This window comes from Gopherus flavomarginatus, chromosome 20 (genome assembly GCF_025201925.1).
Source record: "Gopherus flavomarginatus isolate rGopFla2 chromosome 20, rGopFla2.mat.asm, whole genome shotgun sequence".
Classification (NCBI taxonomy): domain Eukaryota; kingdom Metazoa; phylum Chordata; order Testudines; family Testudinidae; genus Gopherus; species Gopherus flavomarginatus.
In genome coordinates, this window is record NC_066636.1 from 2,561,596 (window position 1) to 2,578,010 (window position 16,415).

The 16,415-nt window shown below is 57.2% G+C and overlaps 1 protein-coding gene across 1 annotated transcript; it reads right to left on the bottom strand.

Annotated features, from left to right (window-relative positions):
• Positions 1 to 1,474: 1,474 nt before the first annotated feature.
• PPP2R1A (protein phosphatase 2 scaffold subunit Aalpha) lies at positions 1,475 to 16,198 on the bottom strand. The gene is made up of 15 exons (XM_050930756.1): positions 16,083 to 16,198; positions 11,173 to 11,263; positions 10,606 to 10,706; positions 9,936 to 10,168; positions 9,374 to 9,521; positions 9,038 to 9,193; positions 8,633 to 8,747; positions 8,054 to 8,124; positions 7,510 to 7,644; positions 7,077 to 7,250; positions 6,544 to 6,604; positions 4,430 to 4,584; positions 4,061 to 4,203; positions 3,651 to 3,742; positions 1,475 to 2,988 (listed from the first exon to the last, which is right to left on the bottom strand). Exons 1-15 carry the CDS (start codon positions 16,158 to 16,160, stop codon positions 2,972 to 2,974), a joined length of 1,770 nt encoding a protein of 589 aa, XP_050786713.1. The 5' UTR covers positions 16,161 to 16,198; the 3' UTR covers positions 1,475 to 2,971.
• Positions 16,199 to 16,415: the final 217 nt, after the last annotated feature.

Sequence of the window (16,415 nt, forward strand, 5' to 3'; positions counted from 1 at the left end):
TTGGTTCCTCTCATAGCCCTCGTCCAGACTAACCCGCGGCATCGGCGGGTTAAAATCGATTGCTCGGGGATCGATATATCGCGTCTAGTCTGGACGCGGTGTATCGATCCCCGAGCGCGCTTACATCGATTCCGGAACTCCATCAATCCGAACGGAGTTCCGGAATCGACGCGGAGAGCCGCGGACATCGATGGCGCCCCGTCCAGACTGGTGAGTACCTCGATTTTAGAAATTCGACTTCAGCTACGTTATTCCCGTAGCTGAAGTTGCGTATCTAAAATCGATTTTAATTCCTAGTCTGGACGTGGCCTTAATAATAATAGGAGATACACCCGTCTCCTAGAATAGGAAGGGACCTTGAAAAGTCATCAAACTCCAGCCCTCTGCCTTCACTAGCAGGACCAAGTACTGATTTTGCCCCAGATCCCTAAGTGGCCCCCTCAAAGCTTGAACTCACAACCCTGGGTTTAGGAGGAAAGTGCTCAAACCACTGAGCTATCCCTCCCCTAGAAACATCAAAATCAGCAAACCCATCTGGAAACCTCCAAAAAAGGGTCATTTTGAAATGAAACAACTCAGCTGAGTCCGCTGGCTTTGAACCCGCCTGCCTCGCCAGGGAATTGCCTCTGAACAGACGCCTTCCCCAGCTTGGGTCCATTTCAATCCAGTGGCGTTCTCCAACAGAGACTCCGCCCTTTGGAAAACCTCAGGCAGCTCTCCTGGAGGGGGTGGCCTCCGCTGGGGGTACAGAGCCCCCCAAGGGGTGACAGTCCTGTGTCTGCCCTCAACAGTCACGGTACTTTTAGGGAGAAGGAAGGGATCAAGAGGCTGATCTCCAGGTGACAGGGGAGGGGCCCTTCCCCTCAAAGGGGCCCAGCCCCAGGCTGGGGGACAGGGAACATGCAGGCCCAACTCCAGGCTGGCTTGGGGGGCAGGGAACAGGACATAGGCACCTTCCCCTATAGGGGGCAGAGCCCCAGGCTGCGAGACTGGCTGGCTCAGGGGGCAGGGATGGTCCTAGAGTCCTCAGCGACTGCAGCACTTCTCTGGGAGGAAACTGAAATTCCAGGGAAAGGGTCACAAACCCTCAGTGCTTGGCCTGAGGCCCTCGACTTGCCAGCCCCAGCTCAAATCCCTTCCACCGCCCACAAGTCCTCACAGGGGTTTCATGGGGACACAGAATTTTCCATTACAGCCTGTCTCTGCAGTTGCCTTGCTCTGGAGCTGGATAAACAGCTACCCCAGCCCAGAGCTGGTTGCCTCTCACCACCGCATGAAGGGTTCCTGTAGAACCAGCCCCAGTGCCCCACCCCAGAGGTGGCTGCATCTCAGCAGCAGGTGAGGGATCCCTGTATAAACAGCCCCTGCACCCCACTGCCCCCTAAGGTTGCTTCAACCCTCTAAGATCCTCTTCTTCCACCCTCCACCCCGCCCTGGGGACCACCCGGCTCTGTCCACACCACAACCACGCAGGAACGATCGAGCATTTTATTAATCATGGAGAAGAAAAAAAATAAAACAAGTTTCCACAAAAAAACCCATTAGCTTGAAAGTGACGTTTCACTAACGGTGGGGGTGGGGGGGGGGAGGGACTTGTGTTAAAGGGTGCGGGGGGTTAGGGATCACCCTGTATTTGCTCAGTGCATGACCACCAGGGCAGCAGCAAAGGGAAGGGTCACACTGGGGAACAGGTGTTTGCATGGTAAGGGTGGGAGTGACCCAACCCCCCTTGACCTCAAGAGGCCACCCCAATCCCCACCAGACAGCTGTGAGGCCCTGCCCCTTCCAGGTGAGGGGCACAACCCCCCAGAACTTAAAGCAGAGGCATGGGGCAGGACTGACAGCCATGGGGCTAGAACCCAGGGGAAATCCTGAGCCAATTCCTGCCCACTCAGCAGCACCTGAGGAGTGGGGGCTTTTCCCTACCACCGCTGAGAGGGCACGGGGTGAACTCGGAGCAGATTTTACACACATCACCCCCCATGACCCAGAGCAAGGTCATGACCCCCCCACCCCAAACATTGCCTGTAAAATCCCAGCTCAGTTCTCCCAAAGTAGCTCCCCATGGGGGCTGGGGAAAGGGGCTCAGACCCTTTTGAGGGTTGATTTGAGAATGTCAGCTGACCTGCTGCGGTGAGAGGGGCCGGGGGGGCCCCCCAAGTTCTAATCAGCATCTCACACCCTGGAGAGATCGCCCCGGGGGTTTCAGGCCCTTTGCCCCATGGCTGAGAAGCATCTGCAGCCTCCTTGAGGCTGGCATCAGGCGGGCACCTGCCAGCATGAACCTGCCCAGAGCCCAAAGGTGAAACTGACAAAGGAGACCCCCCCCACCCTCCACCCCCAGCCCAGGGTGAAACTGACCAGCGCTGAAACTAACATTGAAGAAACCTGTTTCCATGGGGAGGTTTGGTCTTTTCTCTGCTTAAAACTTGCCCCAGGGAGTGGTTCGGGGAGTGAGAACAAGGGACGAAGGAGGAGGAAGGAGGAGAGCAGGGACACAGGTGGCTGTGAAACAGTGCATAAAACCAGCTGAACACAGCCCTGCCCCCGCTTCCCCTCCCCCCATCTCATCCTGTGCCCCTCACCCACTGGGCAGGGACTGGAGGGGCGAAGCTGCCGCTAAGGGACATGACGAGCCATCCAGAGGGGGAGACAGTGCAGGGATGGGGGACTCCGGGAGCAACGAGGCACCCCCCAAACTGCAGTGTTTGACTGTGGGGGAGATACTGGGGGGCCGAGTGCTGTGTGCCGGGTGAGTGACCAGACAGGAGATGAACTGTCGGAGGGGGAAGGGCAGTGAGGCCCTGGTGAGCAGGGGGCTGATCGGAATGTGGGGGGGTCTGTATTGGGCTGTTGGGCACCCCTACCCAACAGGGGTTCATACACATGCACAGAGGCTTGGGGAGGGGCTGGGGACCGAGGGGCCGACAGCAGCTGGAGGTCAGGGAGACGACAGGGCACATCCTTGGGGTCAGGCCAGCGCCAGCACTGTGGGGAGGAGAGAGAGAGTCAGTCAGATCACAGGGTCATGGCTCTCAGCCCCAGATACTCCCCCCCTTTCCAGATGGGGGAGTTCTCCCTGCAGGCCCATCCCCCCACAACTGGAAAATCGCAGAAGACAGATGGGGTATCACCTAAGCACCCCACACACTTGGTGGAGGCTTCTGGGTTCCCCCTCTCTGACCTGACAACCCTAATCATACAACACTGCCCCTGGTCTGATGTGGGGGAGGGGTTCAAGGCCGAGCCCGATCAGAGGGGAGCAGGGAACCCACTCAGAGATCTGCTGATTGCCCCGGGGAGAGAAGAGGACATCTGGAACCTCCCCTTTGAACCCCAACACCACTTGGATGTCTCCCCGCTCCATAAAGGAGCCCCCTCCTATGGCCACCCCACCGCACACAGCAGAGAAGGGGTCTTTGACCAAGACACCCCCAAACCCCATGCTCCCAGCAGGTCTGAGTCTCCCCACAGCTGGGGAGGATGGGTGATGGGAGGTAATGACTACAGACCTTGCCTAGCACTCCCCACCTCCACAGGGCCCCAGGAGCCTGGATCAGTCGGGCAGGGCCCAGCGACACCCCGCTCCCTCCAGTGGGGAGGGCCTCAAGGGGCTGTGGGTGCAACCCGGTCCCAGCCTCTCCCCGTACCGGTCAGGGCCTCCTGTGCGAAGTATTTCACGTCAACGTCCTGGTCCTGCGTGAGCTTCTCCAGCACAGGCTTCACCTCATTCTGCAGGGTGCTGTGGGGTGCAGTGGGGCAGTTAGGGCGACCCACAGAGCAAGAGACATGGGGGGCAGAGCAGACTTGAACCTTGGCCCAGGGAATCCTCCCCCCTCCCCGCAGCTACTTGGAGGAGGAGAACAGCAGCTGGGAGTCCTGCCTCCCTCCGCCCCTCCCCTTGATGCCCCCAGCCCTGCCTCAGTGCTGCTCCCCTCCCCTCCCCACACACACCCCATCCCCGCTCCTCTAGAAGATCCCAACCTCCCCTCCCCAACCCCAACCAACCCTGCCCAGTGCCACAGCCCCAGCCCAGCCCAGCCCCACCCCTTGGCTGTACCTGTTGTCCAGGATTGGTCCTATTTTCTGCAGGGACTTGGCCACGTTGAAGCGGACATTGGCCACGGCATCGCCCGCCATGCGCAGCACAGTGGGCAGCATGTGCTTGGTGGTGATCTCCTGCCCGCACACCTCCGAGAGCACCTGGGGGGTGGGGGGAGAGTGTTATGCCAGCGCTGAATCTGTGCCGATCGCCCAAAACAGGAGTAGAACCCAGGAGTCTTGGTTCCCGGCACTAACCTGTAGACCCTACTTTCCTCCTAGAGCTAGGGAGAGAACCCAGGAGTCCTGGCTCCCAGTCCCCTGCTCTAACCCCTTGGCCCCCCACCCCAGGCGTCTGGGCTCCCCCTGCCCCCAGCAGGGCACTCACATTGATGCAGAAGAGCGTGGTCATGCGGTGAAGATAGTTGGGGTCGTTTGACATGGCCAGCACTTTGGGGATGATGGTGGCGTGGGCCCAGTCTTTGCCGAATTTCTCCACCAGCTTCTTCAGGTTGCTGGTGGCTGCCTCCCGGATGGCATAGACTGGAAAAGGAGAAGAAAACGCATCACCGGGGGTGGCCGGGGCTCTGTGCCAATCCTGACTGCTGGCTACCAACAGTGGCATGTTAACCCCAATCCCTCCCCCCTGAGATCTCAGCTAGGAAGAGTCACCCTTTGGATTCTGAGTCTTCAGGGGTTACAATTCACCCTGCCCCCGGCAGCCCACATTCACCAGGTGCCCTGTTTATCCCCCATTTTCGGCAGCCACCCCGCAAAACACTGGGAGGAAAACAGTATTTGTCGAGGTTTTCCCTTTATGTTTCTGGGAATTCTCATGTAAAACACAGGCACTTTCTGCTTCAGCTTTCCCTGCCACGCAAGAGTTGCTGATTGTCCCTAATAATCCCCCATCGGATGCCATTAGAAATCCGCACCAGCCCCAGGGCTTCTCGTGGCCAAGAAGGTGAAAAATTGGCTGTTCCTTTTAAACAAATGCTGGGATTTATGCATGATCCGAGTCCAGAAGTGCCGAATTAGATCAGTCGATGTCATCGCCGCATAGCGCAGGCCATTCCATTTCCTCCAGCTCCCCCGGGTGGAGTCCTACAACTTGCGCGTGGCTAAAAGCATCTTCCAGAGATACCTCCAGTCTGGATCTGGGCCTTATTCTCACATGAATTTAAGTGGCTCCCCTCTGGGAAGAACTGAGGAAGCCAGGGCAAGCTACCCCCAGGAAGCAGAGCAGGCTCTGGGGGGAATTGGGGGTAGAGTCCTGAGACAGGGCCCACGCGGACCAGGAAGAGATGAACGGCAGGAGTGGCTGGCGAAGGGAAGCAGCGGGTGAACGCTGCTGGGGAAGACACAAGGCGAGAGGTGCTGGGCCAGGCAGCAGAGGGTTTCGGTGGAGCCCGAGAGGGGCTGAACTATTAATTTGGGCACCTGGGTTGGGCTCTAAGCTGGACCTTTTGCTGTCGTGGAAGGGGAGCGAAGTGACAGGCGAAGACCCGAGCCACTGACTCCCCAGAGATGGAATTGGGAGAAGACCCCAGCTGGGACTGGAAACAGCCACCGGAGGGGGACGTGTAGGGTACAAAAGGCAAAGCCCTATGCAATGCCATGTCGAGCCACAAGGGGCGCCCTAGAGGTGAGGATGCCCCACCATTTCCACCCCAAGCTGAATCACACATGCAGGCCTAGGATGCTGCATCTCTAGCCCTCTGTCCCAGCCACTGCCCTGCAGCTGAGGGGAATTCTCACCTCCTCCTGTCCCCCACATAATCCCTTTCAGGAGTGGATTATCTCTGTGGAGCCCCCTACACACACTCCCTTCCAGAGCAATGGGGGAGTGAAACAGACTGAGTCTTGCTCACCCCATAGAACTGAGCTGAGCCACAGAGCTGAGGAGCAAAGCTGTCCTGAAACCGACCAGACTCCTGTTAATTGCATTTCCCTGGGGGGAGTGACCTAGATCTTGTTAGTGTCACTGGCTGTGACAGCTTGGACCAAGTGGATGGGGCTATAAAACCCCCAAGCAGAGGCTCTGGGAGCCCTTATAAGTCAATAGACCAAAGGGCAATTCATCAGTGAAGGGTAATTTGTTTACATTCGAGTAGGATGCAGAACCTCCGTAGTGGCTGTGTCTGAGCGACGCCTGGCAGAGACAGCCCTGGCCCCATAGAGCGCAGTCGAAACGAAGGAAGGAAGGAAGGAGTAAAACCCGCGATTTCTAAGCACATCCACGCCCTGCTGGTGGTTACAGCCAGTCTGTGGCACAGCCAGGAACAGAGCCCAGGAGTCCTGCCACCCAACCCTCTGTGTGAGCCTTGAGCAGCCGTTGCCTCCTGTGACCTTAGAGCCCAACTCCCACGATGCACCGTTGCTTGGTCAGAGTTGCAGGGCTCCACCCTGCAGCAGTGAGGTCCCCACTCAAACCAAGGGCCCAGGAGCCAGCACTGGCCACGGGGAGAGCCCTGAGGGGCGGGTCCCTGGAGCGACACTCACCGTGATCCACCAGCCAAGCCATGCACAGGGAATTCAGCTTCTCGTCAAAGAACTCCACCCCCTGGAAAGGAAGAGACCGTTAGCTCTGGAACTCTGTGCCAGACCCGGGACATGGTGGGAGACAGGGCCCCTGGAAAACAGGCACTGTTTGATTTCACAGATGAGGGGCTCCTGGCAGAGAGAACCCAGGAGTCCTGGCTCCCAGGCCCCTGATCTAACCCCACTAGAGACCCCATTCCCCTGGGTTCTCTCCCTAGTTCTGGCAGGAGTCCTGGCTCCCAGCAACCCCAGGCCTGACGAATTAAGCTCCCTGCAGCACAGCGCCCCCTAGGGCATCGGGGCTAGCCCCCCACAGCACAGTGCCCCCTAGTGCTACACTGGGGCCAGCCCTGACCAAGCGAGAAGCCTAGACCCTCTCATTCAAATCCTGATCAGGCACCTCCCCGCTTAGCAAGAGACAGGACACCACGAACCAGGCCTGACCCTCCAGGCCTTGAATCCCGAAGCCCCCCGACTCCCCATGGCCTCCTTACCAGCTGCCCGGCCAACAGGGGCATGTACTCGATGATGGCCAGCCTGACGCGCCACTTGGCATCCTCGGCCAGCTCCACAATGGCCGGCAGCAGAGACTGCGAGAGCTGTCGGATGCCGATCACCTCGTTGACGCAGTCCAGGTTCGAGATGATGTTGAGCCGAACCTCAGGGCACTGGCGGGAGGGGTAGAGCTCAGAGCAAAGGCTTTCCACACAAGATCGAGCCCAGGAGTCCCAGCTCCCCAATGCTGTAACCACTGGGGCCCACTCCCCTCCCAGAGCCAGGAATTGAACCCAGGAATCCTGGCTCCCAGCTCCCCATGCTCTAATCACTAAACCCCACTGAGCTCTTCCCAAAGGAAAAAAACAGCTACCAGCAAGACAGGAGCACAGCGGACCCAAAATGCAGACACCTCTGGGGCGGGGCGCTCACCTCGTCTTTGAGCTGGGCCAGGAAGAGCGGCAGCAGGTGCTCGATGGTGTTGTCCTTGCCCAGGATAGGTGACAGCCCCATGATGACAGAGGCCAGCGCCGACTTGACGTGCTGATTGGCGTCCGACACCAGCTCCTGCTCGGGGGGGGGGGGGGGAGGAGGGTGTTAACGCAGATGGGCCGACGCCAGTCTCATGGCACTGTGAGCTGCAGGGGCTGCCTCCCACAACCCCCTGTGCTCCCCTTAAACCGCCCCCCACCTCACCCACTACCCCTTCACACTCCTGTCCTTGGTGGCAACCCCTGACCCCAACCCCTACCATCCTCTTACGCCCCTGCTCCCCAGGCCCTCTACATCCCTCTCCCCATGCTCCCCTGCCCTTCCACCACATCCTGTGCCCCCTATTCTCACACCCTCCTCCCCCTACACCATGCTTCCCTCTACCCCATTGTGCCCCTATGCTCCCCTGCCACCCACCCATCCTTCCCCTGCGGGAGGGGGGATGCCAGCAGCAAGGGGGATCAGGCTGAGCCCCGCCCTGTACCTTGATGCAGGGCAGTATCTGGGTCATGATGACGTTCTCACGGCAGTCGGCTGACAGGTTCTCACAGAACTCTGGGGAGGGCAGATGGTGAAAGGGGACAGGGGTTAATGAGGGGGAAGCAGCTCCCACAGGGGGCTGAGACCAGCTGCTTCAGGAGGCCGGCGCAGGGCACTGGGGACCAGAGTTCAGACATGCAGCAAGCGACCTACTCCCACCCCCTTTCTCTCCCCAAGTCTATTTGCTCCCTCCCAAATCTCCCCCCAACAGCAGAAAAGGCCAGGATCATACCCACCATCCATCCCCCTCCCCTAAGGCCTCCCCCAAGGGGCCAGGATCAGCTGAGATCAATACCCTACACCCAGCAGGGTAGGACCACCCTCTCCTGTCTATCCAGTCCACGAGATAGGCATAACCATCCCAGCTCCAGCCAATTACCAAGGGCTCCACCCACGGGGTTCCCAGCCAGTCCTTGGGGGAGACTATATCCCACCCACAAGCCCCATCCACCCTCCCCCCAACGACCCCCTCTGGCTGGTCCTTCCAGAGGGCAATCCCGACAGATGGTGCACCAAGGCTGACCTTTGACCTTGTGGGAGGCAGCAGCCCGCACCTCGGCCTCACAGTCCTTCATGAGGTTCTGGAAAGCCGGCACCAGGTCGGTCTTGGTGATTTCAGGCCCGACAGCTTTCTGGAGCTGTTGGGGGGGGGGGGGGGAGGGAGAGGAAGGGCAGTGGGTCAGCAAGGGACAGATGGGGAGTCACCAGATCAACAGCCTGTCAATTTCAGCTCAGGGGAAACTGACAAGCATCAACACTGTGCACAGATCTCAATCCCCACCCGCAGGCCCCAGCGATCCCAGCCCTGAGCTCCCCCCTCCCCCAAAGCTCTGCCAGTGCCCCTCACTCCCGACCCACAGCCTCCTGCCAGCCCACACAACATCAGGTCACCACAGATCACTGGAGCGAGGAGGGAAGCAGCACTCACCTCTGTGAACTTATCAGCCACCATGTACCGGACCCGCCATGATTTGTCCTCAGCTGCTTGCCGTAGCGTGGGCATCACCAAGGACTCCAAGTCCTCCTGGGGCAGGAGCTGAGCGATATTGACGCAAGCCTCCACCGCCAGCAAGCGCACAGAGTCCTGCGGGAGAGAGGCAGGGATGGGTTAATGCCAGACCCCATTCCCCTCCCAGAGCCAGGAGGGCGACCCAGGAGTTCTGGGCCCCAGTCCTCCTGCTCTAACCCACTAGGCCCCACTCCCCTACGTGAGCCAGGGAGAGAACCCAGGAGAACCCAGCCCTCTCCCCCACGCAGCTCTCACCTGCTCATCGGAAGCCAGGTTGGAGAACATGGGGATAATCTCGCCCTTCACATGCTCCAGCTCCAGGACCTTTGCGAACTCACCCAGCTTGGAGGCTGCCGCCCTCCTCACCATGGGGGTGTCGTCGGAGCACAGGTTCCGGAAGTACCTGCCGGGGAGGGGGGAGTGAGATGCCTGTAAGAGCTCCTCCCTGTCATCCCAGTTCAGCCCCAGGGGCCCATGTAGACCAGTTCCACCCCCTCTCTGCCACTTCAGATCAGCCCCATGGGCTCATCTAGCTTGGTGTCCCACCCCGGATCAGACCAGTCAAAGGAGGGTGAACCTCATCTCAACTGCCTCCAGTCACAGAGAGAGAGAGACACACATACAGATCCCACTTCTGAAGGGGATGATGAGGTAACAGGGACCTATCCCATGGACCCGGGGTCCCTTCCAGCCCCGTGATCAGCCCTGCGGGGGGAGGAAGGGTCCCACGGACCCAGAGGCTCTCACCCAGCACCGCATTCAGCCCTGAGAGGGTCTCCCCCAGTCGCGCAATCAGCCCCAGAGGGGTTTCACTCACTGCCGGAGCTCTGCCTTGACCGAGCTGGACACGCGAGGGTAGCAGACGCTGAAGAGGCCACAGGCCGAGGTGCGGGAAGTGAACCAGTCGCCCCCCGCCAGGCGCTTCACCAGGGGCACGAAGTGTCCCTCCAGGTCCGAGGGCGAGTGCTCATGGGAGATGGCGCGCAGCGACTCCACCGCCTTGTCTCGCACCACCGTCTCCTCCACCGTCGCCAGGCTCTCCAAGGGGGGCTGCGGGGAGCAGTGAGATCGGAGCTGGACTGATTCCACCCCTGCTTGGAGTGGGGAGAGAACCCAGGAGACCAGCCCCCTCCCCGCCCCGCCCCCAAACCCACAATGCCCCACTCAGAGCTGGGAGAGAAACCAGGCGTCCTGACTCCCAGTCCCCCCCCCTCTAATCCACTAGACCCCACTGCCCTCTCAGAGCTGGGGATAAAACCCAGGCATCCTGACTCCCAGACCACTCCCACCAACCCACTGGACCCCACTTCCCGGCTCACAGCTGGGGAGAGAACCCAAGCATCCTGCCTCAAAGCTCCCCCCACCCCCTCTCTAACCCACTAGACCCCACTGCCCTCCCAGAGCTGGGGATAGAACCCAGGTGTCCTGACCCCCCCAGTGCCCGCATGATGAGGCTCCATGCCCTAGGTGGCAGGGGTCTGACCTACCAGTAAGCAGTGCACATATTCGGGTCCCCCAACCAGAGCAGTGAAGGTCCCCAGCTGTTCAGCCAGAGCCAGCAGCACCTCGTCCTCATCGTAAATCGTGTCTGAAAGAGAAGTGGCGGGTGAGCAGGGAGAGGACAAGGCGGCGGACGCCTTGGAAAGCCAGGCCCGTGGGTTCAGAGGGGAATCGAGAGCCGCTAGTTGACTCAACACAGTGCCCTGTCTCTCCGACTCACTCGGACACAAGGTTTCAGCAGTAGCGTTCCAGAGCCCGCTCCTGCCCTGAAGGAGGGTGGAAAGCCTACAGCCCCCGCTCCAGCCCTGCAAAGCCCCTGCCCGCCCCCCCCCCCCACCAACAGCCCTGCCGTCCGCCACCAGTGCTGGCTATTGCTATCCACCATTTAAAAAGCACAGCGAACCGAGGTAGTTTACCCAAGGTCAAAGTGGGGGTAGAACCCAGGAGTCCTGACTCCCAGAACCCCCTGCTCTAAGCCACTAGCCCGACTGCCCTCTCAGACCCGGGGAGAGAACCCAGGAGTCCTGGAGGCCAGCGTGGAACCCTCTGGTCACCTGTGAGGAAAGGCAGGAGCTCGCTGCGGGTCCTCTCCACGCCGAGGGCCAAGGCGATGGTGGAGAGTTTCTTGATGCTGTTGAGCCGTAGCTGTGTGGAGAGGAGAGTGGGTGAGAACTAGGTGACCAGTGCAGACTGGGGAGGGGGACGCTGGGCTAAAAGCTAGGTCAGACCCCGGGCATCTGAATCACCACTGAAATCAGCTTCCCACCTGGCAATTTAAAAGCAAAGCAATTTGTAATGGCAGCTTTCCGCAAGGGGATTGTAATTGCCTCGCTCCAAATTGTGGTTTAAATCGCCAAGTTTAATTAACTTCTCCATTTGGGCTGCAGTGATGGTCTAAAGAAAGGCGCATTCTCCCTGGCTGATGGGACCATTAAAACACGTCAATTACAGCTAAATGGAGCTGTCAGCCTAGACTTCGTTCGTCTTTTGGCTGCTTAGGAGGGGACGCTAACAATATACATTGATTTAGGCCATTCTAGAGCACAGTATTTTCAAATGCTTATTAATAACATCTGTAATCTGTTAGAAAAAAGTGACTGATCGGTGGCTCGTTCACTAGCTAATTCACTTCTTCCTCGTGATTTATGTGAAGCTGCATTCGGACGGCGACTGGAATTTAATTACACACACAAAACAGCATGTACAATTTATTTGTATTAAATAATCTCTCACACAGAAGTGCAAGTCCTCGGTCCCCCACAGGAGCAAGTCCTTAATACAGTAGATGACCTACTGAAGCAGATTTACAGAGCTTAACTGCAAAAGTTAGATATTTTTCCCAATTCTTTCTTTATACAGAAAAGCAACCTTTCAGTCTGAGTTTGCGACAGACTCACAGATTCAGCATTTGTTTTTTATTTAAGAGTTTTAAGAGACTCCTAAGTTCAGGCCCGAACATATTAAACATATAAAACACAGATTTCATTTTAAGCCAGTTTATTTGAAAAAATTATTATTCTAATTTAAACAAAATAAAAACCTGATTTAAATAAACACACATCACTCTTTATCAATCCTGTAGCCACATGAGCATTGCTGCTGAGACAGGAATTAATTTCAGCTCTTGACCACTGACTGCAGCTACCTCAGACCTCCTTCCTGAGGCCAACTTTTGATATTAGCCCCTGCCCTGCTGGGAACAGCACTGAGAACCCACCAACTCATGACATGCAAGAGACTGTCAAAGAGCAGTGATTACACTTCTGGACACACATTTCTTCTTGTGTCCCTTTGCTTCCTTTATCAATTCTCTAGTTCCCCTTTCTTCCGCTATATATTTTTTTTCTTTTTTATAGCTTCCTTCACTTTCCTTCTAAATCACACCAGTTTGTTGTTGTTTTTAAGCAGTATGGTTTTCTTCCTTGATTGGGGCTTTTCAGGCATCCAGTGGGATTCATAACCAGTGGTCTATTATGAGTCACATTTCCTAATTCAATTCTTCCTCCCAGTTGATTTGGCTCAATTGTTTTTGGCTTTCTGAAACTGGCCCTTTTAAAGCACCAAATAAAATCTCTCTCACTGGTCTGGACTTCATTCTGTTTGTACATTATAAATGTGATCAAGTCATGATCACTCGCACCTAAGTTACCATTAGTTTTTAGGTCTGTGATTAGCTCCCTTTTACTGAGAGGACAAGAGCTAATATAGAATTCCCCCACATTGGACGCAACCCTTTCTGAGTTGGGAAATTGTCCTCTAACACTTACAAATTCCAAGGATGTTTTAGTACTGGCAGCCTGAGAGCTCCAGCACAGGTTAATCAGAGTGAAGCCCCTCAGGATCTCACACTTTTTCCTCTTGCACATTATAGATCTGTCCTCCTATTCCCCAGCATGGACTACAGTAAACCCCAACTAATATTGCATCTTGTGCTTCCTCTGTTAGGACATTTATCCATAAGCATTCAAGATCATTTTCTTCCGAGTTATCAGTGACTCAGAAACAGGTGATGCCATTTTGACAGTGCCCCTCCCCTTCTGCCCACTCAATCCTTCCTAAAGAGTTTAACAGGGGGTTTCAACCTTTTTCTATTTGTGGACCCCTAAAAATTTTCAAAAATGACAGTATGGACTCCTTCAGAAATCTTAGACACAATCTGCAGGCCGCCAGGGAACCATGGACCATAGGTTGAAAACCACCCTTCTATGGTAAGAACTACCTTTCGCTGACCCCCTAAACGCAGTCTGCGGTTCCCCAGGGATCTGTGGACCACAGGCTGAAAACCACCGGTTTATGACCATTGATATTAACATTCCAGTCGTGCAAATCATCCCGCCAGGTTTCAGTAATACCACCTCGACTGAGCTTTTGCTCATAAAGGAGTAATTCCAATTCCTTTGGTTTGTAACCCAGGCACTTAGCACTGGAGTAGAGGCAAGTCAAGAATTTCTTCTCTTCATGCCCTTCCGTTCCTTAATTAATTTTGTTCTCAACATCTCAATTCTGTGCTCAGGGCTCGTATCTTCCCTCTTTTTATCCTCCCCTTTTGTTACTAGTTTAACACCCTCCTGACTAATCCAGGCAATCCCTGAGAAGGTCAGTCCCCCTTCCAAGCTACACAGCTGCCACTCCCCATAGAAGCTGGGCCAATGTTCACATTCAGACAGGAACAGAACCCAGGAGTCCTGTGCTCTAATGCACTAGACCGCACCCCCTTTCCAGAGCCGGGGACAGAATCCAGAAATCCCGGCTCTCAGGCTCCTTTCACTAACCCCTAGATCACACTTCTCCCCACATGCAGCCCACAGCTTCTCCCCCTCGCAAGGTCTACTCCCACACCCCTTCCACTGCATCACCACTGGGGCATCCTGTCTGGCCAGTCCTACTCTGCCTGATATACCCACTCTGGGAGCCACACCCTGGAGATAGCCAGGTAGAAAGGCCCTGTACAGAACACATTCCCCACCCCTAGCACATCCCCACAGGTATGCAATTAGAGCAGAGGTGGGCAAACTACAGCCCAGGAGCAGCATCCAGCCCTCCATTTTAATTTGGTACTCGAGCTCCCGCCAGGGAGCAGGGTCTGGGGCTTGCCGCTGCTTCTGGGAGCCATGCAGAGTGGGGCATGTCCCCCTTCCAGCTCCTAAATGTAGCGGCAGCCAAGGGGTTCCACATGGTGCCCCTGCCCCAAACACTGTCCCTGCAGCTTCCATTGGCCAGGAACCATGGCCAATGGGAGCTGAAGGGCAGTACCAGTGAACAGGACAGCGTGCAGGGCTGCCTGGCTGCACTTCCACATAAGAGATTCTGGGAGCTGCTTGAGATAAGCGCCACCAGGAGCCTGCACCCCCGATCCTCTCCCATGTCCCAACCCCTTGCCCCAGCCCTGATCCCCCTCCCGCCTGCCAAACCCCTCGGTCCCAGCCTGGGGCACCCTCAACCTCTTATCCCCAGCCAGAGCCCTCACCCCACCCCCAGCACCCCAACCCCAGCCCAAAGCCCTCTCCCACACCCTGAACTCATTTCTGGCCCCACCCCAGGGCCCACACCCCCAGCCAGTGCCCTCACTCCCACCTGCACCCCAACTCCCAATTTCTTCAGCATTCATGGCTGACCATACAAAGATGTGGCCCTCGGGCCAAGAAGTTTGCCCATCCCAGCTTAGATTCCCATGGCAGTCCTAAAACACCATATGTTGATCTAATTACCCCCCCGACCCACTCACCCCACAGATAATCCCCCCCACACACACCTCTGCTCCCATATTCTCCATCCCCCACCACCCTCATCCTTAGCCTGAGATCAAAGCTACCGGAGCACCCCCTGAACCAAGCCCGAGCCCCCTTCCCCCCCAAAAGGAAGAGATCAGAGGACTGTGCCCTCCATATATACCACGGTTATATGGCAGGAACTTTTCCAGCCAATCACACAGCTGCTTCCTAGGCTAATCCCCGTATTGGTCCCTGGGGGGCATGCCCCCTCTACACCACAGCCTTTCCCAGCCACTTTTATGCAACAGCTCATTGAGGGGAGCCCCGAGATTGGTTTTTACAAGCTTTGGCCAGCATCAGTCATGGAGAAGTCTAGTAAGGACCAATCACAAGCTGCTCATGTCAAGGAAGCCCTAAGCTTGGCTGTGATAAACGACACTCTCCTGGGATGTGCCCCTACCAGCCACGTTCACCACCTCCTAGGGGACGCCCAGGATTGGCTGCCACACGTCACTTCCAGTGATGCCACAGGCCAGTGGCAGGGACTGACTCCCACAGACCATGCTTCCCCCAGCCAATCACAGAGAGAGGTTAAGGATTGGCTCTCACAGGCCCCACCCCCACTCCATATACCACAGGGGAGCCCCCTTTGGCCCACCCCACATGGAGCCCCAGCTCAGTGGTATATCAGGGTACAGTCTGTAAGACGCTCTTAAGAGCCTCTGTGATTGGCTCCCTGACTCCCCAGTATACCATGCCCCCACCCCCGAAATCTGACCAATCAGCAACCTCCTCTCATCCACCCCACCCGTGGGAACGAGGCATGGCCTGTGATTGGCTATGGGGGATATACCTGTGCCCCCTCGCACCACACCCCAGGTCACGTGAGCCAAACCCCATGACCGGCTCTATAGGCATCCCACAGCCAATCAGGGGTCAGGGCTCACTGAGCCAGGAGAAGAGACACCCCGCTGGAATGAATGGGGGAGACGTTCAGCCAATCAGCGGCCGTTTCTCATCTAACCCACGAGGCGGGGGAATCGGACACACTGGCCCCCAGACTCCCATTCAGCCCGATGCGGCACTCGCATCCAATCAGGCGTCTCCTCTCACGCCGCAGCGCGGCTGTGGGGATGAGAGGCGGTCCCTGATTGGACGCCGGGCCCCGGGCTGCATTCGCCGTGCGGCTCCCCGCCGCCCAGCCTCCTCCCCCGGCCGCGGCCCGGCCCGGCCTCCCCAGCCCCAGCCGGCACCTGGACGTCCTCGTTGCGCAGCTCGTCGATCAGCACCGCGATGGGGTAGAGCGAGTCATCGCCGTCGGCGGCCGCCATTTTCGCTCCCAGCTCCGGCACTAAGGAAAACGCAGGGTGGCCTCGGCCGCTTTGCAGGGGCGGCTCCGCTCTCATTGGCTGACGGCGACTGTAGTCCCGCCTACTCTCGCATTTCATTGGCTGATTGGGCAATGGCCTCGCCCTGCCTGTCATGCCATTGGCTGGCACCCAATCTGGTGGTGGAATCCCATTGGCTGATAATTTAACCAATCATCTGAATTATTATTGGCTAATGCCACACCTTTCTCCCGCCCA

Coding starts and splice junctions, on each gene's coding strand:
- PPP2R1A (XM_050930756.1), bottom strand. CDS start 16,160: ATGGCGGCCGCCGACGGCGATGACTCGCTCTACCCCATCGCGGTGCTG. Junction 7,251..7,509: donor TGGCCCAGCTCAAAGACGAG/GTGAGCGCCCCG, acceptor CCCTCCCGCCAG/TGCCCTGAGGTTCGGCTCAA. Junction 4,585..6,543: donor GGCTTGGCTGGTGGATCACG/GTGAGTGTCGCT, acceptor CTCCTTTTCCAG/TCTATGCCATCCGGGAGGCA.